The 25,899-nt window shown below is 42.2% G+C and overlaps 1 protein-coding gene and 1 long non-coding RNA gene across 3 annotated transcripts in view; one reads left to right on the plus strand and one right to left on the minus strand.

Moving 5' to 3' along the window:
* The first annotated feature begins 2,132 nt into the window (after positions 1–2,132).
* LOC141372970 (uncharacterized) lies at positions 2,133–7,749 on the plus strand. Its single transcript, XR_012378514.1, has 4 exons — positions 2,133–2,295; positions 5,581–5,625; positions 6,506–6,600; positions 7,588–7,749. It is a non-coding gene; the product is annotated as an uncharacterized lncRNA (long non-coding RNA).
* Positions 7,750–14,340: 6,591 nt separating this feature from the next.
* The window catches only part of SNX3 (sorting nexin 3), a 44,635-nt gene continuing 33,076 nt past the window's right edge, over positions 14,341–25,899 (minus strand). For both annotated transcript variants that reach the window (XM_025863631.2, XM_025863624.2), the window contains exons 2-4: positions 22,946–23,041; positions 16,471–16,595; positions 14,341–15,103 (exon numbers count right to left, since the gene is read on the minus strand). In XM_025863631.2, coding sequence (XP_025719416.1) covers positions 14,998–15,103; positions 16,471–16,595; positions 22,946–23,041 — 327 coding nt within the window. In that variant the 3' untranslated portion in view covers positions 14,341–14,997. The remainder of the gene's footprint in view (positions 15,104–16,470; positions 16,596–22,945; positions 23,042–25,899) is intronic.

Raw genomic sequence — 25,899 nt, forward strand, 5'->3', positions numbered from 1 at the left:
AGCAGGGAGCCCGATGCGGGGCTCAATCCCAGGACCCTGGGATCATGACCTGAGCCGAAGGCAGACGCTTAACGACTAAGCCACCCAGGCGCCCCAAAAGTGACTTTCTTTTATTAGATAATAACATAGGAACATCTGGAGGGGAAAAGTCATCTGTAATTGCACTTCCCTCCCACAACTATTTCCATGTTTGCCTATTTTTTCTGGTTCCTCCCCATGTACCTGTACATTTGAATAATTTTGAAAATGATTTACTATGTTGTTTGCATACCTTTCTGAGCATTTCACCCTTGTCTTTGTCTGGCTGAGATATCCATTTGGCCGAGAGAAATACTGGGATTTGCTATAAAACGAATGAAGGGGGGGGGGAGGGTTCTGCTTCTTACCTGAAAAATTAGTTTAAACGACAACACAATAACATTACAAACCAGGCTTATTATTTTGAGTTTCCCAGGTCTTTCATTCTCTCCTTCTTCTTCTTCTTCTTCTTCTTCTTCTTCTTCTTCTTCTTCTTTTTTGAGAGTAAGAGAGAGCACACGTGAGCAGGGTGGGGAGGGGCGGAGGGAGAGAGAGAATCCCAAGCAGGCTCCACACCCGGCAGAGCCGGACATGGGGCTCGATCTCACGACGCTGAGACCATGACCCGAGCTGAAATTAAGTCAGATATTTAGGGGTGCCTGGGTGGCTCAGTGGGTAAGCATCTGCCTTGGGCTCGGGTCATGATCCCGGGGTCCTGGGATCTAGCCCTGCATCGGGCTCCCTGCTCCGCAGGAAGCCTGCTTCTCCCTCCCCCACTCCCCCTGCTTGTGTTCCCTCTCTCGCTGTGTCTCTCTCTGTCATATAAATAAATAAATAAAATCTTAAAAAAAAAAAAGAGTCAGACACTTAACCAACTGAGCCACCCAGGGGCCCCATTCTTTCCCTTTGCAAAGGCAGAAGCTAGAGAACCAAGTTTACCGAGTTCTGTAGTAGAGAGAAAATTCTGCTTTGGCTCATGACAGTGAAGCCATGGGGCTTGCTGCTTGATGGCTGAAGTAAAGGAGGAAGTAACAGAAAAGCTCCTTCCTTCCTACTTCTTGAGTCTGAGAGGAGAAGGAAACCAGAGAGTGAAGCAGAGTGAACCAGGCCCACGTCTGTGTCCTAACTTCCAGACCTTTAGCTTGGTGATGGGGAGAGACATGGAGAAGTTAGGATAACTTCGGGGAAGAAGGAGCTTTCTGCTTCCACACCTGGACTCTGGTAGGGCCACGGTAGTCTGAGGCTGCTTCCACAATAGTCTTGGGGTGGCCATAGCAACCTGGCCCCAGTGTGTGGAAACAAAGGTGAGGTCCTAAGGTTTCAGTGTCTCTCAGTCTTCCTGTTACGGGGAAGCTGACCCAAGAACTAGGGGCTGGCTGTGGCAGGGCAAGGTGACAGACCAGTCCGCGGAGGGTCCGCGTGGATCCCTGGGTCCAGGACTGTCTGGAGAACTTGGCAGAGGTCCAGGAGTCAGCAGCCACCAAGACGTGAAGGGGGGCCCTGTCCTCCAGGAGCCTCCACAGGCTCTGACAAACCCAGAGCCCAGACCACGATGTAGAGCTACTGCAACGCTTGGTGCAAATACCTACGGGTGGGCCACCCCTCAGCGGAGACCTTTCCAGAGACCAGTGGGGCAAGGGCACTGTTCCTTAGGACCCCAGTTCTTCTGGCACATTTCTGCTGCACTAGCCCCCATTACATGGGGGCACCTTCTTGGGGAGAAAAGCAGGAAGAAGGGGTCACTCTCTGGGAGACTGCAAAATACCCAAAGGGCTATTTAAACCACCCCCTGCGCGGGACGCCTGGGTGGCTCAGTTGGGTAAGCGTCTGCCTTCGGCTCAGGTCATGATCCCGGGGTCCTGGAATCGAGTCCTGCATCGGGCTCCTTGCTCCGCGGGAAGCCTGCTTCTCCCTCTGCCTGTGCTTTTCTCCCTCTCTCTCTGACGAATAAATAAATAAAATATTTAAAAAGTAAATAAATAAATCACCCCCTGCAAGGTAAGATGCAAAGTGGATTTTTATCTTGAGGCAGCAGGTGTGAGTTTGTGAAGACCAGGTGAATTGTAGATAAACTAAAGAAATTGCGTATCTCTGCAATTTGCATTGTAGTGGGAGTTTCATTTGGGCCTCACCTCTAAGGAGCTGGGTGAGTCAATTGAACTGTGCAGTGGGTGAAAATAGATCTCCAAACTCCTGTCCGACTCTGGCATTCCGGCACCATCATCCAAAATAAGGATTTTGACTGGCAGAAGGGACTGAGACGCCATAACCCCACGGGTATGATAGTTATCATTCGGTCATTCATTTCTTCACCCAGTGAGGCTGAGTGAAGGTCTCCTGTGCAGCAGGCCCGAGCTCCGGGGCCAGGACACAGAGAGGAGCGGTAAAGCCCTCACTCGTGGTCTAGGAAGGGGACGAGGGCCACCATACGTGGAGCCCTGGCCACCTTGCTAAGGCGCCACAAAAGCGGAAGACCCTCTTCCCTGGAATGTGCAGTGAGTCTTCACTGAGCTGAAGGATGAGCAAGGGTGACCCAGGTGCCAACCAGCTGGGAACGGCAGCTTAGCTGGAACAGCATGTGCATGCAGATGCCTGTTCGGCTGGCATTTTTAGGTCACAGCTTCAGAGGCTGGAGGATGTGTGGGTAGGGGCTGAAGGTAGGAGATACGTTTGAAACAAGACTGGAATCAGGTTCTGAAGGGTATATACTCCTTGCTTTAGGCATCACTTTCTACCTTGAGTTGTTAGGTCCATACACACCCTCAGTCCCCGACTAGACGGGGACGCCCAGTTCTGTGTGCCGTACTTAGAAAGTAGCCGGTATTTCCTGAATAAAGACTTCAGTGTGTTACTGTGGAGTGTATGGGGTCTGTTACACTGAGGACATAGGTTCTACTGATCCATTTGACAAGAGTCAAGATGAAAATAATGAGGGGCTGAGGGACTTTCTCTAACAGCAATCAGTAAACTTCTGTGGTCACCTTGAATCCCTTTCAGAATTATTTCCACCAAGCCCTTCAGCCTAACCCAACATTTGACGTCTGTTCATGGATCTCTTTATACTGCACTGGCCCAAAGTCCTTCACCTTATTTCTTCTTCTTCTTTTTTTTTTTTTAAGATTTATTTTAGAGAGAGAGAGAGCAGGGGGAGAGGCAGAGGGAGGGAGAGACTTACCAGCAGGCTCCCAGCTGAGCATAGAGCCCGATGTGGGGCTCAGTCCCACCATCCCAAAATCACAACCTGAGCCAAAATCAAGAGTTGGAGACTCAGCCAGCTGAGCCACCCAGGGGCCCCTCACCTTATTTCTTTTTTAAAAATTCATCTGACCTGCAAGTGAAACTCAGACACTGCTGAAGAAAGAAAATGGTAGTGGTCCAGCCCACTCTATAACGCTGCCTCTGTGATAGTTGAGAAACGTAAGCTGTCAGCACCAGACGGGATGAGGTCAGCGGGCTCTGTTGCCCAAATAGCTGGCCGAGGCCTGGAAATAGCACCTTTCTTCCAGAAAACAAGCCAGCAGAGGACTTAAGAGTGCCAACTTCAACTCCTAGCTGAGTGAATACACTGACAAGCAGGGCACCTTCCCCAAAGGAAAAGGTGCTACAGTGAACTAGGCATTTTTACAAAATGCTCTTTTTAAAAAAATTTCTATTACTTTTTTTTTTTTTTTTAAAGATTTTATTTACTTACTTGACGGAGAGTGAGAGAGCACAAGCAGGGGGAGTGGCAGGCAGAGAGAAACAGGCTCCCCGCTGAGCAGGGAGCCCGATGTGGGACTCGATCCCAGGACCCTGGGACCATGACCTGAGCTGGAGGCAGACGCTTAACCACTGAGCCACCTGGGCACCCCTACAAAATGCTCTTAACAGTAAGTTAGTACACAACTTAGCAACTTATATCGCAGGCCAAAGATATTCACTCATGTCTTTAGATATACTTCTGGAAGTCTGGCTCAAAAAAAACCCCTGAAACATAGCAAGAGCTTTATGCATGGAGATGCTCACCATACTGTTATTTACAGTAATGAAAATAATAAAAATGTCCAATAATAGAAGGTAGCACAAATGCATCTTGTATCCCCTCCACATTTATTGTTGAATCTGCAAAATTATGTGAAGGTATTAGTATATGAAATTTGCAAAGAAAAGATGGTGGGATTATGGGTTAAGTTTTTTAACTACTTTCTGAACAATCAGGTGGTTTTATTATTTTTAATAGATTGACATTTCTTATATTTATGTCTGTATTAGTTTTTGCATTATTTAGATTTATTTTTTTGGTTAACAAATTTATTCAAAATTTCCAAAGCCAGAGGGGTGCCTGGGTGGCTCAGTTGGTTAAGCCTCCGACTCGATTTCGGCCCAGGTCATGATGTCAGGGTTGTGAGATCAAGCCCTGCGGGGGCTCCTCGCTCATCTAGGAGTCTGCTTGAGATTCTCTCTCTCCCTCTGCCTCTCCCCCTGCTCTCGCACCCTCTCCCTCTCTCTTTCTAAAATGGATGAATAAATCTTTAAAAAAAAAAAAAAACTTCCGAAGCCAGAGCACTGCCGCCTTAGTCTTGGCTGTGCTGGATGCCGGGTGCCGGAGGGTCTGTGGAGGTACGCGCAGTCTGGGAGGTAATAAGGAGGTGACTGCCTTCTTGGGACTTCTTAGGCAAGTTCAGGGAAACTCTTCCTATCCACGGCGTCTCGTTGATGCCGACAGGAAACACAAGGGCATGGAAGCTGAACAGGGGGCGTCTCAGACAAGTGGGAGTGGTGAGGAAAGCAAGAGCGAGAAACCGACAGCGTTTGGAGATGGGCTTATCCAGTCCCCTCGCTTCACACAGAGGCACAGGCAGGTGAGTGACACGCCCAAGGTCCCGCAGCTGGCTGACCCCAGAGCTCAGGCTCTCCCCAGCTTCTACAACTGAATTTTGCAGTCCATGTAAAAGACCAAGGCCCTGCTTAGTATGGAATTCGTCTATTCGGTGCCTCTATTAGCAGCCTCCTTTGCTTCTCATCTCAGCCCCTCGCACAGGGGAGTGGAGGCATCCCCGGGGCTTTCACCTTCCACCGTTCTTTCCCGCTGCTCCCCCTTCCGCAGCACGGGGCCTGACCCCTCACTGTGCGTGAGTGTTTCCAGGAAGGGAAGAGAGTTCGGTCTGTGGTGTCACATTTCTGCACAAGTAGAAATCAAAGATGAAAGAATACTTTCTTTTCTCAATAAATTCTTAGAAATCATGACTACTTCCTCAAAGAACTATTGTTTGTTTGGTCTTTTTAAACAAATTACTGGATACATGCCACAACATAGCTGAATCTTAAAACATGTTGAGTGGAAGAGTCCCGACCCAAAAAAAAAAAAAAAAATACCTACTGGGGCGCCTGGGTGGCTCAGTCAGTTGAGCACCCAACTCTTGGTTTTGGCTCAGGTCATGATATCGGGTCCTGGGATGGAGCCCCAAGATGGGCTCCAGGCTCAGCGGGGAGTCTGCTTGAGAATTCTCTCTCCCTCTTCTTCTGCCCCTCCCCCTCTCTCTCTTGGATAAATGAATAAATGTTTTGTTTTGTTTTTTTAAGATACCTACCGGCCCGAGGACACAGAGCTGGGGTTTGAACCCAAGGGTAGGTGACTTTGAAGCTTATTCTCTTTCTACTACTTCCTGGCCCCGCCCCCTTGGCTTCTGGTCCAGGCTCTGGGTCTGCTGTTATGGGAGGGCCGGGGACAAGTCCCTTCCACACGTGTCTGAATAATGAGAGGCTTGGATTGGACTGCTCCCGAGATTCCTTCCAGTTCTAACATCCTATGAGTCCATCTCTTTCTTTCAAAAAATTTACTTGTTTTTTTTGGAATACTTAATAGTCACATGAGACACAATTTCGAAAATTTCCAAAGGGTATACATGTCACAGACCAGAGAGGCTAGAGATGTGACCACTAACTGCCACGTGATCTCCTGGACTGGATCCTGGAACAGAAAAAGGATATTAGTGGAAAAGCTGATGGAAGTCAAAGTTTGGAGCTTAGTGACTAGTGATGCACCAATGCTGGTTTCTTAGAGTTGCCAAAAATACCATGGTCATAGAAGATGTCAACATGAGGGCAACCGGGGGAGGGGGTATAAGGGAACTCTTTTTGTTATCTTTACAACTTTTCAGTAAATCTAAATGATTTCAAAATAAGAAGTGGTTTGGTTTGAGTATCCAGTGAGACATTGTCCTCTCGCCCCTGCCCTTGGGCCACCCAGTTTGCCCCCCAACCAGGCAGCCAATGGTACCTGTTTCTTTCATAATCTTTCAGAGATACTCAACCGACAATCAAAGAAAGTATCCATATTGTATAAATATCATTTCTCAAAACAGAAAGTACGTCTGTGAGATAAATTCCTCAAAGTGGAATTCCTGGGCTTATGGTGTTGTTATTGCCAAACCGCCTTCCATGAAAGTTGGGCCAGTTTATCCTGTGCACAGACAATGTGTATAAAGACCCACTGTTTCACCAACAGACTCGTCCGAGAGACCAATTCACCTCCATTTATGTCAGACCGCCAGCTCTCAAAATGCTGCTGAGCAGACCTCTCCGGAATGCTGTCCCAGAATGGTGGGTCCCTTCTGAAGCATGCAGCCGAGGCGAGCGGGGCGTGGCCGTGCATGGCCAGGGGCAGGGAGGCTTGGGGAGTGATAGCCAGGTGGTTTATTTTCCCCACGTCAATTACTACTGTCCTCCGGGGAAGCCATTCACAGAAGGGCATTGTCTCGGCTCCCCGGCACACAAAGGGTCAAGCCTCACAAATTTGCTCATTGTGGGGGGAAAACACCCCACGGGCCAGAATGTTCAGATTACAGGTCCAAGAAAATCCCTTTACAGAAAGAAGACAGCAAATCCCCAGTGCAGTTGAAAGGACAAAACTTTCTTCACCTCTGAGATTCTCCAATGAATAAACCGGTTAAACATGGTTTGGATTTACCGAACATGAAAACAACTGGATTAAAGTATAATCTAGCTAGAAAGGAAAGGAAATGTACCGAGAAAGCTAAGTAATGACAAAGCTGCAGTGTTTATAGGTGCCAAGCATGGACGGACATTCCAGTTTTATAACCAGGTTCTCTTCAATGTTTAACTTTCCTTCAGAGGAAGGTAACGAGTCCCGGCTTGCGTTGGCCTCTTTGGTAACAGCACTGCTGTCAAGGCAGCTGTGGGAGCGCTGGGGACATGCGTGCCCAGGGGACCATAGGCTCCGGCCCTGGGGTCTGGAGGCCCCGGCTGTCAGGGTGGATGCTCACCGTGGGTCCCAACCTCACGGCCAATGCCCGGTGCAATCCATATTGGGGGCAGCATCGCCCCGGTACTGGTTCCAGAATTACAAAGCCCGGGGTTTGTATGCCAGTTTCACTTTTTACTTGGCCGTGTGACCTTGGACAAACTACTTACACCGTCTAAGCTCTTCTCTTGGTAACATGAGGATAACACCCACCCAATAGGTTTTTTGAGAATTAAACGAGATAATACAGGTGAAAGCCCAGGCTGAAACCTCAGCACTCGACAGTAGGTTGGTTGTCTTCCAATCTTCCTTCCCTCTCTTCTCAGGCACACGCACCTGAACAGCAAGCGAAGCCATGCCACTTCGCGCAGACTCCGGGCACGTCCAGGTCTCACTCTGGGATGGGAGCCTTTGGGGGTTGTGACATCACAGGCTCCTCACCCGATTTGTACCAAAGATCCCTATTCAGATGTTTATAAAAGCATAAAACACACCGGATTATAAAGAAAACTAATTTGTTGAAATCATTTACTGAAGTGTTTTTTTTTTTACTTTTTTTGAGAGAGTGCGTGCGCACGCGCGTGCACACACACGAGTGAGGGGAAGGGCGGAGGGAGAGACTCTCCAGCAGACGCCCCACTGAGCACGGAGCCTGATGTGGGGCTCAATCTCACAACCCTGAGATCAGGACCTGAGCTGAAACCAAAAGTCGGACGCTTAACTGACGGAGCCACCCAAGTGTCCCATTAAAGTGTTTTTTAAAACTTGTGATAAAAGAATATGTGCGCCTCTGTTAAACACATTAAACAAGATTCAGGGGCAGGTCTAATAACTGCGATCATTTTCAAGTGGTGATCAGTGTATTTCAAGATCTGCAACAACCCCTGTGACATACACACTTGTGTACTACTACTACCCTAGTTTGCTCCTATCGTCATAATGGAAGAAACGCTAAATCCCAGTTAGAGAGTACGGAGTACAGAGATGCGATTTTTTCCCCCATCCAAATTGATTCCAGATTAAACCACGACACCACCTCTGGCCTCCAGACTGCTGATGAAAAGCATTTAAAAACTGTCAAACCAGCATTCCTTTCACTCCTTCACTCTAGCTTCTCTCAAGATTTTTCTGTGGGTCTGGGATTTTCTGCAATTAGATAATGATACGCCTATGCGCTGTTTTGTTTTAAATCGGTCCTGCTTGCTACCCTCTCAGCTTCCTGGTCCTGTGGTTTGGTATCTTTTCATTTTGGAAGGTTCTCAGCCATTATTACTTCAGTATTTCTTTTGCTCTGTTCTCTTTCCTGCCCGGCGTTCTAGTTACACCTTTTGAAAGGATCCCACTGTTTTTGGAAGTTTCTGTGGACCTATCGTCAGATGCACAGATTCTTCCTAAACTATGTCAAACCTACTCATGAGCCCCTGGAAAGCATTCTTCATTTCTATTACAGTGACTTTGATTTCTAGCACACCCTTTGGTTTTTAAGAGTTCCATTTCTCTGATTATATTACCCTTCTGTTTTTGCATGTGGTCTTCTATTAAAACCTTTAACATGTTATATAGTTACTTTAAATATAGTTATTTTAAATTCCCTGCCTGACAATGCCAAAATCTGTATCATGTCTGGCTCTGGTTTTTATGACTGCTCTCTCTCCAGACTTTCTGCCTTGTGACATGCCTTGTAAATTTCTCCTTGAAAGCCAGACATGTTGCATTGGATAACAGAAAGGGAGGTAAACAGGCCTCTGTGAAGATTTGTGGTAATTTGGCTAGGGAGTGGATGTGTTCGGTTTTTTGCTGTGGTTATAGGTACCGGAGGCTTCAAATTCCTTTAGGTCTGTTTTTGTCTCTCTTAACTTTGGGTTTCCCTCCTCAGTCTGTCTTAACAGCACTCAGCTGTGATCCACTAGGACTCTACTGGAGCTCTGGGGGTGTGGTGGTAAAGTAGGGGGAATATATGCATTCTATTAAGCCCAGATTAAATCTCCATGTTGTAGTGGCCCTGTGACCTTCACCAGTGTTTCCGCAGTGGTAGAGTCTTGCCCCTCTCCCCTGCCTCCCTTCTCTGGCTGCAGCATTCCCAATCTGTTTGCTTTAAGTCTTGACAACCTTGTTGACTATATATATATCTCCCCCCACCTTAGGTGAGACAGGAAGGCTAGAGGGGCTGGTGTGCAAAGAATGCCCTTCCCCCAACAGGGATTCCGGCTCTGGCAAAGTCTTTTGCCCTGGAAAGTAGGCCTTTGTAACAAAGAAGGTTCTGGGTGTACTTCACAATGACTATTCATCTACTCTCCCTGCCAGAGCCAAAGGAGATCTTCCTTGATCTTCACTGTGGCTATCTGGTGGGGTGCCTGGAGGTAAAAAGCCTAGGAACATCTGCAGCCCCTCAAAACTGCAGTCTCCAGGAGCTTCTCACTCTCATGCTAGGCCACACTCAACTTCCAGCAACCCAGTATTACTGTGTTTAAGCGTTCCTGCCAGTTTATGGCTCTAGCAGTTTCTGCTCCAGGTAAACAGATTCTGACTGTCAATTCTAGAGAAGCCTCTCTCTCTCTCCAGATTTTGGGGTGATGGTTTGCCCTGCAACCTCAATTCTAATGGGTTGGGTCCAAGGAAAGACAGATTTTCAGTTTGTCCAGCTTTTCTGAGAGAAGAGTGCACGTGTGCATGTGGGGCAGGGGACTGTGGGCACAGGGAGAGAGAGAATCTTAAGCAGGCTCCACGCCCAGCACAGAGCCCAGTGCAGGGCTTCATCTCACCACCCTGGGATCATGACCTGAGCCAAAATCAAGAATTGGACGCCTAACTGACTGAGCCACCCAGGCGCCCCTGTCTGGCTTTTTCTCGTAAGGACAAGAGTGCCAACTTTCAGCTCCTTTCACATCAGAGTTGGAACTAGAAGGCCCCTTTATTTATTTAAAAGATTTTATTTATTTATTTGACAGAGAGAGAGAGAGAGAGAGAGAGAGAGAGAGAGAGAGAGAGACAGCGAGAGCGGGAACACAAGCAGGGGGAGTGGGAGAGGGAGAAGCAGACTTCCCGCGGAGCAGGGAGCCCCGATGCAGGGCTTGATCCCAGGACCCTGGGATCACGACCTGAGCCGAAGGCAGACGCTCAACCGACTGAGCCACCCAGGCGCCCCTATCCCCTTTATTTTGAATAGCCATTCCCTTGCCTCCATCTGAACTCCCACAGCCCTTCTCGTCCTCACATCTGCCGTATCTTCTCTCTGGCTAGACTCTCAGTGAGTCTTTTCATGATGACGTCCTAACAAGACTGAGTTTCTTGAGAAAAGGGGCCCTGGTTAGCCTCTTGCCTATGTTAATACTTTGTACATATAAAATGCCTGGTGTTGCTGTTTGATTTTATTGCATTGTTTCCATTTATGACCTTCATTCTAACAGGAGAAAGCCTCTGGTGAGCTGTTAACCGGCATCCTCTAAACTTCCTTTTGTGCTGTTAAATGAATTATCCTAGTCTCTGAATCAAGGTCTTATTTTCTTAGCAAGGTTGGAAGAGCGCAAATTTCACTTACTGTAAACTGAGTTACAAAAGTAACTTCTCAAGATCTGGTAAGTCCTGACTCCCTTGATTTCTTTTTTTAATTTTTAAGTTTTTACTAAAATTCCAGTTAGTTAGGGGCACCTGGCTGGCTCAGTCTGTAGAGCACACCACTCTTAATCTCGGGGTCGTAAGTTTAAGCCCCATGTTGGGTGTGGAGCCTAACAAATAAATAAAAACAAATAAATTCCAGTTAGTTAACATATATCATAATACTAGTTTCAAAAGTACAATATAGTGATGCAACACCACACAACACCTGGTGCTCATCACAAGGGCCCTCCTTAATCTCCATCACCTATTTCCCCCCTCCCCTCCGGTAACCATCAGTTTGTTCTCTATAGTTCAGAGTCTGTTTCTTGGTTTGCCTCTTTTTCTCGCCCTTTGTTTGTTTTTCTTAAATTCCACATATGAGTGAAATCATATGGTATTTGTCTTTCTTTGCTTCTTGACTTTGTTTTGCAATGACTTAAGTAGCTAGGTTAAGATAAAATCTGACCAAATTCTAGGAAAAGGGCCTTCTAGGTAAGTGTCCAAACTGGCTGTTTCAGAATTATCTAGGAAGCTTAAAAAAAAAAAAAAAATTCTTGGACTCAGTCTTAGGGAGCAATTATGGTACACAGCGAAGTGTAGGAAAAAAAGATACTTCTGATCAGCAAGCTATTCATGTCCAAAAATGCTTTTTATACCCACTTAAAAAATCTAACCACAAAACAAACAAAACCTATCCATTCATTCATTCATGTTCAGCCTAGAGGACACAGGAAACGTTATTGAAAATTCACCCTTTCATGCATTCAATAAATGTACTGAGCACCAAGTAAACCTGGTAACCAGGTCTTGGTCCCGGTCCAAGAGAAGCCAGTGCACTAACGCATGGCTTTAGAGTCAGACATCCGACAGATGTCACATCCAGAGCTGTCACATCCTGGGTAACCATGAGCGTGTCACTTACGCTTGCATGGCCTCAGTCTGCTCACGTGTGAGACGGTATCATTCACTTCCCCGGGAAGCTCCGTGACAGAGATCACAAAGAAGTACTGAGGAAGACTTATACTTCATCCTCCTAGAACAGTTTCTAACTCACTTCTCAGCCCAAACACTGGCACGCTGTAATCTTCACAGCTAGCACCCGCCGAGCAGTTCATCCACATGCCAGGCGGTGCGCTACGCTATCTGTCCGTCCAGATGTCAAATTCTATCTGTGCAGGTCTAGAGGTCAGCGGCCTCCCCCTTCCATTGGCTGTGTTTATCCTCACTCCTGTAACCAAAATACTGGCAGAGCAAGCTGAAGCGACAGGGCAAGGACTTTTCGTCTACAAAGGGGCTGAGCCCAGAAGCCCCAGGGTGTGATAAAGAGGAGATCCTCCCCAGCATCTCCCCCGCCGCCAGGTCCTCACCACCACCGAGGGTCATGATGGCAGAACCTCTGGGAAGGAAGCCAAATACCAGATAAACCTATCTAGGAACTGCCATGGGTTTAAGGATACCCTTTGCTGCTACTGCTGTATCAGTGACTACCACCGCCATCAGATAACTGTTAGTAAGTCTTCACATGTCCCAGACACTGCTGTCCTAAGGATTTTACATCTAGCTCTCCACAACTATAAGTTACTAAAGCCTTTATCACTGATGCTGACCCTTCACAACTAACAGCTGAGACAAGGCAATTAGTAACAAATTATTAATTAATAACCAATTATTAAGGACACAGAACCTGAGACTCTTGTAGCACAACTCACTGCCAAATTAACTTCTACTCTTAGGAAGACCCTTAAGGGCTTCTAGAACCTCCACCTATATGGTTAGAGTTAATAGCACCTGCATTGTTACTTCACAGGGTTAAAGATGTCATTTTTATTTTTTTTGATTTATTTGAGAGAGAGCGCGCGCCCATGTACGGGGGGAGGGTCAGAGGAAGAGGGATTAGCAGACTCCCTGCTGAGCGAGGAGCCTGACTCAACTTGACTGGGGGGCTCCATCCCAGGACCCTGAGATCATGACCTGAGCCACAATCAAGAGTGGGACGCTTAACCAACTGAGCCACCCAGGCGCCCCAAAGGTGTCATTTTAATATGGACCATGGTTTCAATTCTCTAAGAGACAACACTGAGAAGTACTTTCCCACATAGGCAAAAACATATCACCTGAGGTAAGCAACTTTTCACCTAACTTGAAACCTTCAACTTTCTAAGAGCATGCCTGCCCTTAAGGCAACTGTAGAGGTTAAAAGTAAACAAGCCAGTACGACCCCTTCGAAACCACATTATTCCCTTGTCCATAAACAACCAAAATCAAAAGAATTCCACAGGGAGTGGAAGCCTCTGCACTCCTGGCGGTTTTCTGCTGTAGGAGGGCTGTCCGGTGCGTGGCAGAAGGCTCAGCAGCATCTCTAACTTCTGCCCACTAGAGTCAGCAGTGTTCCCCAGTGTGACAACCAAAGATGTCTTGGGATATTGCTACATGTGACTTGGGGGCAAAACCATCCCTGCTTGAAAACCACTGCTTGAGAGGAGTTAATTCAGAGCTACCATTACTCCGTTCTGCATACCAAAAACTGACAGCCTTTGATGTTACTTCTCTAGCTCACTGAAATAAAGTTCACCTGTTGTTTAGCTTTGTGCTTTCTTAATTTGTAGTAATTGAAATGTCCGGACATGGGATTGTGAAATGTTATTTAAGCAACAAAAGGCCTTACAGGGCAGCTCTAATTCCTAGGACTTCCAACCTGCTTGGTGGATATCCTAGTTTGGCCCAGACCTAAGCTGGTGTCCTCTCAAATGGACGGACCTGTTTCCAGAGGAGACCGCTCTGGAGTGGGAGGATAAACTTTCCTTACCTTGGGGTTTAACTCTCGGTCACAACAGGTCCCCCCATACCACCAGATGCTGTACAGATTCAAATCAGAGACCACATTCTGGCTGCAAAGGTCTGGCTACAACACAAGTTAGGCAGCAAGGAGTCCTGCATTTTTTGGTTTCTTATCACTTACACAAGTCATGCACGGGCTAGAACACTGTGCCCTTTTCCCTTAGTTAAAGGGGATAAAGTGTGCCATGATCCCAAACCAAATTAAAGAAAAAGCATGAATCTGCTGACCAAGAAAAGGGTTATTATACCCTTCCTAAATGTGTTTAAACAAGTCACTCAGATGAACTAGGAAAAAAACTCCTCTGAAAAACAGGAGGCATGGTACTGACTTATCTTAAAAAGCCTTTTAAGAAGAATGACTTGAGATTATAAAGCATTTTTCAAATACACAAAGTGCTTCATAACAACTCAGTAAGCTTTAAGGAATGCTTCTTTTAGTACATCACTTTTTTTGTTGTATAAAAGAAAATACCCCAATTCAAAGGGTGGTAGCCTATTTGATACCACCACTGTTTAAGAGGAATGGAGTTACAGGAATGAGAAGTATATAGTTCGTAAATAATCCCTCTCAACAGTGAGTTAAGCAGGACAGCCATAAAAGGGGAAAAGCAGCCGGGGACAACACAATCAGTGCACATCAGAAATGCTTTTTTATTTTTATTTGAAAACAACTTAAATTTTTAGACAAATGATTTTAGTATATAAATTTGATTTTGTTTTTATACAGAATATAAAGATTTCCCTCACTGATCTTCCACGTGAAAAGTATTACAAGCCTGAAGAGAGAGACTTTCTGCACACAAGTGTGTATCTTACACATAGGGGACTGGAAACCAATGGTGTAGTGCTTCTACACATAAATTAGGTCAAGGGACATCGCATATTAAAAAGGAGTAAGAGAAATATTCTAGTTAATCAGATTCAAGAAGGAAACAGGACACAAAAACTGTGCAGATAAGACCAAGTCAGTAACTTTAGTTAGGACACTGCGGGTTATACTGGAGTAACAGGTCTGTGAGGCGATAGTGGGTACCACAATAAAACAGCAAGGAAGAGCTATTTATATAGAAAGGCTGGAATGAGGGATTTTCACTAAAGCAAATTAACTTCTTGTCAACTGCCAAAACAAAACAAAACAAAACAAAACCGAGCATATGAATGTTAGTATACTGAAGGCATGTTATACCAGTTTCTGTGCAGCATGCTAAAAGTTAGTTAGAACTTCTTCACTGGTGCATATGAATAATAGTCACGGAAAGGTTTTTTTTTTTGTTTTTTGTTTTGCCCCTTCTCACCAAATTTCAGGCATGTCTTATTTTAGATGGAGTATAGCTTTTATCTATAATTTCATCCTGTAAAAACATGTGAAGACAACGTTCATTCTGTGCCAGAGGATGACCAGCGACCCTAGGAATTAAAAAATACAAACTTAGTCCAACAGTATTTTTCAAAAGTGGGGCTGGGGGTCAAACACACATATTCTAAGGTTAAAAAGCATGTACGATTTAGCAATAGTAAGTGTTATTCCACTGCTCACAAGATTGTGCTCTATCAACGGATGGTAGATACTTCCTTTCCTTTGGCTCACTAGGGTCATTCAGAAAACATTTCATCGCTAGCTTTGCACTGCTTCTGGAAAATGTACCCAACTAACTTCTTTATATATTAACTGGTATATTCACAAGAAACTTAAATGAATTTTAACGTTCAAAGTGAAACATGTCATTAATTCTAAGAACCCATTTTAAAGAAAGAAGAGACACAGGATCAGAATTAGAAATATACTGAAGTTCAATAAAAGCTCAAAATACTAAGAAAGAGGCGTAAATGTCCATTTTCTTCTTCTTCTTTTTTGCTTGCTTTAAAGGTTTCCATTGCAGACTAAACATAAGATGAAAATGGGTAACCAGACTTCTATTTCTGAATTTAAAAAACACCTCTGCCAGCACTGCCTTCTCCCAAAGGAAAACATGTTCGTAAGACAACGAAGGTTAACGTGCTACAGCAGATAACTAAAAGTTAAAGGCTTTGTACAACTTTCCCTCCTGTTTAACCACTCACAGATCTTCAATCTTTATCACTAGATAAAAACTGAAGTGTTGATTAATACTAAGCTCACACAACCATTACTCTCCAGTATTTGACCTTATTTGGTCAAATTTAAGGCCAATGCACAATTATAGTGACCCCTCCCTTTTCCTGGCATAATTCTATTACTTTGGTTTTTAAAAATGGCTATATTTCAAAAGGAGTAAAATTAAAAGCTAGAAATTTTGCTTTAAGAGTTTCTAAAGTAAAACAATCTCAGGTCTTACATGTTGAAAAACTACATTTTGCCATGAAAATTTTAAATGTGTACCTTTACACAAGACATGCTGATAATAACCTCCATCTGCAATCAAACAAAATGATCGCAAGTGTACTGTAAGTTTTATTGTTCATGCTAGAACATACCTTAAATGAGAAAAAATCATAAGTAAAACTGTATTTTTTACATGCTGCAATTTTAAGTGTAATTTGCATAAATTAATACAAAACTTAGGTCAACACAAAGATACTCATTTTAATCACTCAAGTGTGTTAATATTTATCACATGATCTTCAACTTGTTATATACTTCTACTTTATTTAAATGGTACAAAAAGTTAGTTGGGAAATGGCCAAAAAGAAAAGTAGTGTTACCGTTTAGCTTAATACCTAAATTACTAGTATTCACCTGAAGTCGTCTTGGAACACTATTCCCTCTTACACCTCGAGGTACAGAAAGTACTTACTTGTTTATAAACTGCTCCAGCCCTTGCTTCCTTTCTTCAATAAAATTGTCATCAAATATTCCATCATCTCCTCTAAAAGGAAGCTGACGCAAAAACGCTTTTCCAGGGAGCGGGGGGACTACAACCTGAAAAAATACAGGAAAGAAAGTTCTTGAAGATGCTGACTGGGCTGTGAAAATTTGGACAGCACAACATGAAGACGAAGTATGTGCTCCCTAGGACAGCCATTCCACTGTTAAACCAGTTTAAATATAAAAGAAAATCAGTAAAAACACACAGAAAAAACATTCAGTGTTTGGATGCAAGATAACCAAAATGCAGAATAGCCCAGCAGACGGAGGCTCCTCAAGGGCATGGCCCATAACTTAATTACCATTTCTGCTGAACGTGTGGAGGCACAAGTGTACAAAGAGAACATTCCAGCAACGCTGCAATAAAGGCTGCGGTGTCTCCAGACAATCTGGAGGCCACTTAGGGGAGACAACGCTTTCTCACAGTGGAGACTGCAGAGATCAATATCAACTTTCAATCACACCAAGAAATGAAGTATTAACAAATTCTTTCCAGCATGGGAAGATAATTCTGTGGTCTATTTCCTTCACCTCATACCATCTACATATAGTCTTTCCTATTTGTGTTTGAGCAGCATTTAAAAAATAAAATCATCAACAATTCTGTCACCACTCTTCCATTTTCTAGGCTAAGAAACATGCCAACTTTCTCCCACATCCATTACCCTCTCTCTCCCCAAGGACCTGTCATTTCTTTCTTCCTACACAGGAATATCCTAATTTTCCCCTTCAAAGCCTAACTGTCCTCTAGGGCCAACTTACACTGATCTCTCTTCTAGGAATTACCTGGAGCTCAAATATCTGTTTGGGTTAAATAGCACATAGCTGTTTATTTCACATGTTAGTTTGGTTTCTCAACCATGGCACTATTAACATTTTGAATCAGATAATTCTTTGGGGGTGGGGTGGGGAGGGCTTTCTTGTGCACTGTAGAATGTTTAGCAGCATCCTAGGCCTCTACCCACTAGACTGGGTAGCACCCAGGAGCACCCCCTTGTTGTGACAATAAAAACTGTCTCCAGACATTGTCAAATGTCTCCTGAGGGACAAAACTGCCCCTGGTGGAAAGCCACCAATTTATCCTATTACTGCATTCAAATAAGGATCCTGTTCAGGCTTCCTATGGTTATTTTAAGAAAGGCTGGGTACACAACAGAAGCTCAAATATCTGTTAAATGACTAACCACTTAGCTGGACCCATATGTTACACAAAACAGAGAAAAGGTGTAAGTAAACAATTCAGACAAGAAGAAATATAAATAGTAAACAGTAATAAAATTGTATGTATTCTAAAAATTTTAAACCCTTGATGCAGTTTCTATCCTACACAATAATCCAGCAGGGTAAAAAAAGGAAAGATCAACACAACTTCATACAGAACAGCAAAGAACAAAATAAGAGCAAAAAAGAAACACAAAACCAAATGCCCGACATGAACTTCCTAAATCCTTCCTAGATGTACTCTTCTCCCCAGATGACCAATGATTAAGACATCTAAAGATTTATCTCCATAACTCTGCCTTAGCATTTTTGAATCTCTCCCTACATTAGCATTTGTGAAGTTGGGTGTTAAAACCTGCAGGGACCTTACAACTGAGAAGCAGAGATCATGACCACTAACTGAGCTCCAGTAGAATGGCTATCTGATGCACAGGGAAAAACATCTGTATGTATAAAGCTATTATTAAAAAAGAAGCTAGAGGGGCGCCTGGGTGGCTCAGTTGGTTAAGCATCTGCCTTCGGCTCAGGTCATGATCCCAGGGTCCTGGGATCGAGCCCCACATCGGGCTCCCTGCTCAGCGGGGAGCCTGCTTCTCCCTCTGCCTCTGCCTGCCTGCCTGCCTACTTGTGCTCTCTCTCTCTCTCTCTCTCTCTCTCTGTCAAATAAATAAATAAAATCTTAAAAAAAAAATAAAAATAAAAAAGAAGCTAGAACCAATGTACTAAACAAATAACTACCATTAATTCAGGGCATAATTTAGCATGAAACTTAAGATTACTATGTATTATCTTCAGAAATTTGTTCTTCCTCACATAATATTCAAAACAGTCACTGAAATGGATGGTGAGGTTGTAGGTAACAGGCTGTAGCTAACAAAAATCATGAGTGGCTTGTTCCGCTAAAATTCCGAAGATCCTCTTCAACATCAAATTACTTTTGCTTAAGGAGTCTGAAAAGATCTAGTTAGAGTTCTTACCAATTTAACAGTCATTAATCCAAAGATATTTGTGTACATGTGGGGTGAGAAGTAGACAGGAAGATATTTGGGCCAGCATACTAAACTAAAAGCTAAAAGATTTCACCATAATGACCAGTAAACACTAAATACCACCTACTCTCTAGCCTCATATAACAGATTTTGGTTAAAAGTATTAATTTTAAACAAAAGTATTTGATTAATTGTTCTTAGCAATACTGTAATAAAAGTACAACTTTCACACCGGTTAAACCCTTCAGATACTTAACTGATCTATTACTAAAAGTGAAGTACTGTGCTTCAAAGGACAGCATTATGTGAAAACAATCCATCAAATGGGAGATTTTTGCAAATCATGTATCTGATAAGGGACTTGTAAGAGTTTTTATATATTCTAGATACAACTCAATAATAAAAAGACAAAACACTCTATTAAAGGGGCAAAGGATCTGAAAAAAGTATTTCTCCACAGAAGATCTATAAATGACGGATAAGTACCTGGAAAGATGATCAACATCACCAGCCCTCAGGGAAATGAAAATCAAAACCACAATGACCCTGCACTTCACCCATACTAGGGCAGCTATAATAAAGACAGATCATTGTAGGGGCACCTGGGTGGCTCAGCTTGCAGCTCATGATCTCAGGGTTGTGGGACTGAGCCCCGAATGGGGCTCTGCACTCAGCAGGGACTCTGCTTGAGAGTCTCTCTCCCCCCACGCACCCCTCCCCCACTGCGTGCGCACACACTTGCTCTCTCAAATAAATACATAAATCTTAAAAGAAAAAAAGAGATAATAGCAAGTGTTGGTGAGGATATAGAGAAAAGTGGAACTCTCAGCCACTGGCGGGACTATAAAAATGGTACAGCTGCTTTGGAAAACAGTCTGGGAGTTCCTCAAAGTTTAACAGTTACCACAGAACCCAGTAAATCTACTCCTACATATATACTAAAGAGAAATAAAAACATATGTCAAAAAAAAAGAAATAAAAACATGTACACAAATGTTCAAAGCAGCATTATTCGCAACAGTAAGAAAGTAGAAACAACCCAAATGTCTAACAACTGAGGAATGGATAAATAAAATGTATATCAATACAACAGAGTATTATTTGGCAAGAAAAAGAAATGAATTAGGGAAAAAAAATGATTTAGTGATTAATGTTAAAAACACCCTCAGTGAAAGAAGCCAGACACAAAAGACTACATATTCTATGCTATTTAATGAAATGTCCAGAAAAGGCAAATCCATACAGAAAGTCAACTAGTGGTTGTATAGGGCTGGGTGAGGAGGGGTTGAGGGAGAAACTGGTAGTGACTACTAATGGGTATGGGATTTCTTTTATGGAATGATTAAGATGTTCTAAAAATTGACTGTAGAGATTATTGTACAACTTTGTGAATATACTAAAAGCCAGTGAATTTTACTTTAAATGGGTGAATTCTATGGCATGTGAATTCTATATATGTCAATGAAGCTATTATTTTTTCCATAAGTGATATCTACATGTCCCAAATGTTTATTAAACACTCTAGTGCACCACATGCTATGTTAAGCAAAGCCCAAAACCTATCAAGACACTTCTTCCCGGGGCACCTGGGTGGCTCAGTCAGTTGAGCGGCTGCCCTCAGCTCGGGTCATGATCCTGGAGTTCTGGGATCGAGCCCTACATCGGCTCCCTGCTCAGCGGACAGCCTGCTTCTCCCTCTCCCTCTGCCTGCCACTCTGCCTACTTGTGCTCTCTGTCAAATAAATAAATAAAATCTTTAAAAAAAAAAAAAGACACTTCTTCCCATAAATCAGAGAAACACAAATACTGTATGATCTCACTTATGTGCGGAACCTAAAAAAATCTAACTCCTAGCAACAGAGAGTAGCAGGTTAGTGGTTGCCAGGGGTTGGGGGATGGGAGAAATGGAGGATACTGGTCAAAGGCCACAAACTTCCAGTTATAAAATGTCCTGGGGATCTAATGTAGAACATGGTGACTATAGTTAACAATACTGTATTATACACTTAAAAGTTGCTAAGACAGCAGATCTTAAATGTTCTCACCACCACCAAAAACAAAAACAAACCTATGTGAGGTGATAGATATATTAACTAAGCTTATTGTGGTCATCATTTCACAATATATACATATAACAAATGCCTTAAACTTACACAGTGTTATTTGTCAATTATATCTCAATAAAGCTGGGACTTCTTCCCTGTGGTCATAAATAATTTCGTTACCCAAAACTTTCCTAACTTGTTTTGTACATTTAGAACTTCAAACCATCTATAATTTATACACAGTGAGTTATAAATTTTTATTCCTAAATAGACAGCCAAATGTTTCAACCCCATTTACTGAATATAAATTATTCTCCCTACTGACTGACAATGTTATCTGTGTTACAAACTAAATTTCCAGTAAACATGCAAATACACTTCTAAGTTCTATTACATTCTGCTAATCTATCTGCTTATCCCTAAAGCAATACCTGACTGTTTTAATTACTACAGCCTTAAGAGAAACTGATGCCTGCAGGTGCTCAGTACATGCTGAAAATAATTTGACTCTTCTTGGTGTTCTCTTTGATTGTAAAGCTCATATATAAATCTGCAAGTTTATAAAAAACCCCACTAAGATTTCTATCAGAATTAGGAGATAATGCTTTACTTTGATCATGTCTACTGTTAAAATGTCACCTCTAAGAGTGAGGCCTTCCTTTGACGACTCTATAAAAGAGTACTCTCCTACCACTCCCTACTTCCCTTGGTTTTTGTTTTCTTTAGAGTGTATCACTATCTGACATACTATATATCTTACTATTTTTCTGCTACCCCTTCACCACCACCCGACTTCCCCAACTGAATGTAAGGACCATGAAAGTGGGGGGACTTAATGTGTTCACAGCTCTATCTATAACTCATAGAACATACAGAATAGCTCTCAAATGTTTATAGAGTAAATGAATCTTCAAAGGTGAATATTCCAAACTATGAATGTAGTATTTTTCTTTATTAAGTTCTGCTTTTATCTTTCAGTGAAGTTTTAAAGTTTTCTTTACATCGGTCTTATATTTCTCGTTTTATTCATAGATATTTTATACTTTTATATTCTTTTGAGCAAAACTCCTTTACATTTCAATGGAATGCTATAATTTGTGTAATATATCGCTCTTGTATCCAGCCACAAGTATCTGGTTAAGGAAGTTTTCCTTCCATTTCAACTTATCAGACTTTAGAAATGAACATAAGCTAGCCTTACTTCAGGGCTCCTACATATCAACTTTTGATGTCCTTCTGAAACAGGGCTGAAATTAGGGACATTAGAATGAGACCTTGCCTTGCCTTTTTTTTTTTTTTTTGCAGCCAAAGCCACTAAATTTTAAGAGAAGACTCTTACACCAAGGTATACAACAGTGTTTTTAAATTGCATGTAGTAACCTATCAGACCATGGCCATCATTTAAAAAAGCTAAGCTGAAGAATATCAGCACTATCACAGAGTAAGTACTGGTTTATGAAGCTTTTGTTATATGTACACGTGTGATGATGAAAATATGTATTATGAGTCAGTAAAAGAAAAAAAACTGCAAATACAATGATATATGAGATGTACTGAGGAAGACAAACTTGGCAAGGTGTGGGGTGGGGGGGCAAGACTGAATAGGAAGATGAGGGAAAGGAAGGAAGTAATAGCAAAAGACTTCTGAGAAGTAAGCGTTATCCAAGTGTGAGTCAGCAAAGGCCTCAACTGGGCCATTAAAGTAGACAAGAGAAGAACGAGTTCTAAGGAAAAATTACAGACTTCACCCATCTCCTATAAAATAAGACAAAACTGAGCTACTAGAAAAAAAGAAGCTATACTTGCTTTTATCCCCTTCATTCAAGGTAAGTTTTCTGAAACTCAAGGTAAGTTTTCTGAAAGGTCCTTAAAACATTAAAATCCAGAGTGTTTAGGGGCGCCTGGGTGCTCAGTCGTTAAGCGTCTGCCTTCAGCTCAGGTCATGATCCCAGGGTCCTGGGATCAAGCCCTACACATTGGGCTCCCTGCTCTGCGGGAAGCCTGCTTCTCCCTTTCCCACTACCCCGCTTGTGTTCCCTCTCTCACCGTGTCTCTCTCTGTCAAACAAATAAATAAATCTTTTAAAAAATAAATTAATTAAATAAAATTCAGTGTTTGGCTTTAAAATCCCATTACAAATAATTCTTACCTTGCTCTCTCTTTCTAATTCACTTCGCAGCCATTCAAAGTCACTGTATCTTCTTCTAACAGTAGACTCCTTCAGCTTGAAAATAGGCAGATTTGTCTGAAATTAAAAAAAAAAAAAATCATCCCTAAGTTGAAGCATGGGACAGGGACTTCAAAAACAGGGCTGGGGTGGGGAATCTGTTTGTCAAACTGATAATACGGCAAGTCTGGTTACCTTTTTTTTTTTTTTTTTTTAAGATTTTATTTATTTATTTGAGAGAGAGAGAGAATGAGAGATAGAAAGCATGAGAGGGAAGAGGGTCAGAGGGAGAAGCAGACTCCCTGCTGAGCAGGAAGCCCGATGCGGGACTCGATCCCGGGACTCCAGGATCATGACCTGAGCCGAAGGCAGTCGCTTAACCAACTGAGCCACCCAGGCACCCAAGTCTGGTTACCTTAAGATAAGAAAATCATAAAGTTATTACGACATTTTACCTCTAACAAAATAAAACTTGGCTAAACATTAAACAAGTATATTATTTACACTGGAGTACAACTTTTAAAATGCATGTCTGCACACAGGCTTTAGGTAAGGTCATTCTGCCTGTGGTCAGTTACATAAATAAGGGCCATTTTTTTCAATTTCAGTGAGCTGTAGAAATGTCAACTGAACAGGGGTGTGATAAAGCTAGCCGCTCTGATTGCTATCCAGGTTAGATAGTACCTTACCATACAATGCTCACAGGGGAAAGAGACCATAACTACTTTGACATGATATACAAAATACTTTATTATTATGACTAGATTAGACATTTCACAATGAAAGAAATGAATAAAGGATTATGCTTAATGTTCTTCTAAAAATGCCAGAAACTAGCAGGGAGACTGTTTAATGTCTGCATTGTTACTACTAGTAGGAAATCAACAGTCATACACATTAGATCAGGTTCAGAGATCCACAGCTTTATAGGCTGAGGGCAACCTGAAGAATTGAAAACGTAATGCCCAGTACTTTGGGGTTACGTTGGAACGGAGACTATCCTTTATAAGACTGCAAGGACCACTTATGTCAACTTCTAAAAGTAACAAGAAAGATTTTTATTATCTTTTTCTGATCCCTATAACAAGAGATTAAACTATACCAGGATTAAGGACTATTAGCAGAAGCAGTATACCACCATGATTTTATTATCAAGAATAGAATTTAAAGTGCACATATCACAAAGTTTATATGGCAATTAATGTCATACATACCATACTGAAAATGCTATTTAATACTATATACTCTTAGATTATATTTTGTTTTTAATTTGGTCTTTGCACTTGTAGAACAGCAAACTGTTTTACAGCTGAAAAATAAAAGGTAAGTGTCACCAGAAAGGACATCATCCATCATGTAAACCTTACTCTTAAGAAAATGTCAATCATTTGTTAAACTTAATGCCACTGCTAAGTTATTGTCATTCAGCAAAAGAAAAGCTTTTTATTCAGGGTCTTAAACCCATTTTGTAGTAGGTCTCAATTTTTTCCAAAGTGTATTAACTTCTCCGTGTTGTATACCTTATAGCTTGGAATCTACAGATGCTATTGGGCATAACACTGGATAGGTTTCAAGCATGAAACCAAATCTCACAAGAGGTTTAAAAGCACTTGAATTTTCTTTCCCAGGTAACCACAACATTTGTTCATTGTATTAATGACTAAGAGCAAAATTGCACATAACAAGACTCTTATTATACTAAAAGTCAAGCTTATATTTAGAGATGCTGGCTTGCTGTACAGAAGGGTATTCTCATTCCCCACAGGGAATAAAATTAGGTCCCCTGGGGAGCAGGATGATAATTCCCAGAAAGAAAGCACTGGATTATTTCTCTCTAATTTCACCCATTGGCTTTTTAACCAAGTTCACCCTTCCGCACTAAAATATTAAGTCTTTGTAAGTGTCTAAAGATAGAAAGGCTTTTATAGAATTGAGTGTTTTCTGCAGGTGAGATTTTACATTTTGAATTCCCTCCTCTCAAATTACTTTACAAAAGGGATTAGCTGCTCTCTTTATTCAGTATGTTAAGATCAAGCTTGTGAAAAGAGTTCCCTAAGAATTTTCATACTTCTGGGCACGGAAGTCCATAAAGTTAATCTCTGAAACAACATATCAAGCTTACAGGTACAATGTTGAGGGAAGAGTGCCAATTCAGCTCATTTTACCTTCCATTTTCCCTTTTGAACTTTTGACACAATCATGATTATATCTGATTCACTTTAATAAGAGGGGAGTGGGAAGGAGAAAAAGTCCATGACTGGCTAATAATGATAAGATTATATATAAAAAAGGGTCACAGTTAAAGAAAATCCTTGTATTTAGTTTGCTATGATTTTTCTTTACATGAAGACTGCTTTAAAGTTTTGATAAAGTCACATCACGTAATTCTTAATATTATTTGCTCATTACATTTGGAGTGGCAAGTTTGCCAGTTAACTTCCTCCTGATCAACACCAACATCTTTCAACTCAACTTGATCAAAATAAAAATGAAAAAATGTGGAGGCGTTTTCTTTAAGCCCTGCTGATTATAAACTCTTGATCGGTCACTTTCAACTTATTTAACCCTCATAAAATGTTTCATTTTGGTTTTCTAAATAGAGAAGAGTAAGGATGATTACTTTTTTACTACAGTTTTAGGAGGATTCACAACTATTTTTACAATTTGGGAACATTTATAAAAGGGCTAGTGCTACTAGGTAAGTTGGGGAATATAATGCCTGAGATGGAGCCCTAACCCTTTTGAAATTTACAATATATGAGGGAGGTTAAAGGACAAGCACACAAAACATTTAAATTTATGTGGTTAAAACTACTATACCATAAGCCAAAAAAAAAAAGTTGGAAGACCAAGAACAAATTGTAGACAAAATATCTGCAACATAAAACAAAGGGATAATTTTATTAAAATGTAAAAAACTTAGAGACCAATTAAGG

The sequence above is a fragment of the Callorhinus ursinus genome, unplaced genomic scaffold (assembly GCF_003265705.2).
Source record: "Callorhinus ursinus isolate GAN/ISIS: 27379988/994484 unplaced genomic scaffold, GSC_fseal_2.0 scaffold6, whole genome shotgun sequence".
NCBI classification, from domain to species: Eukaryota; Metazoa; Chordata; class Mammalia; order Carnivora; family Otariidae; genus Callorhinus; species Callorhinus ursinus.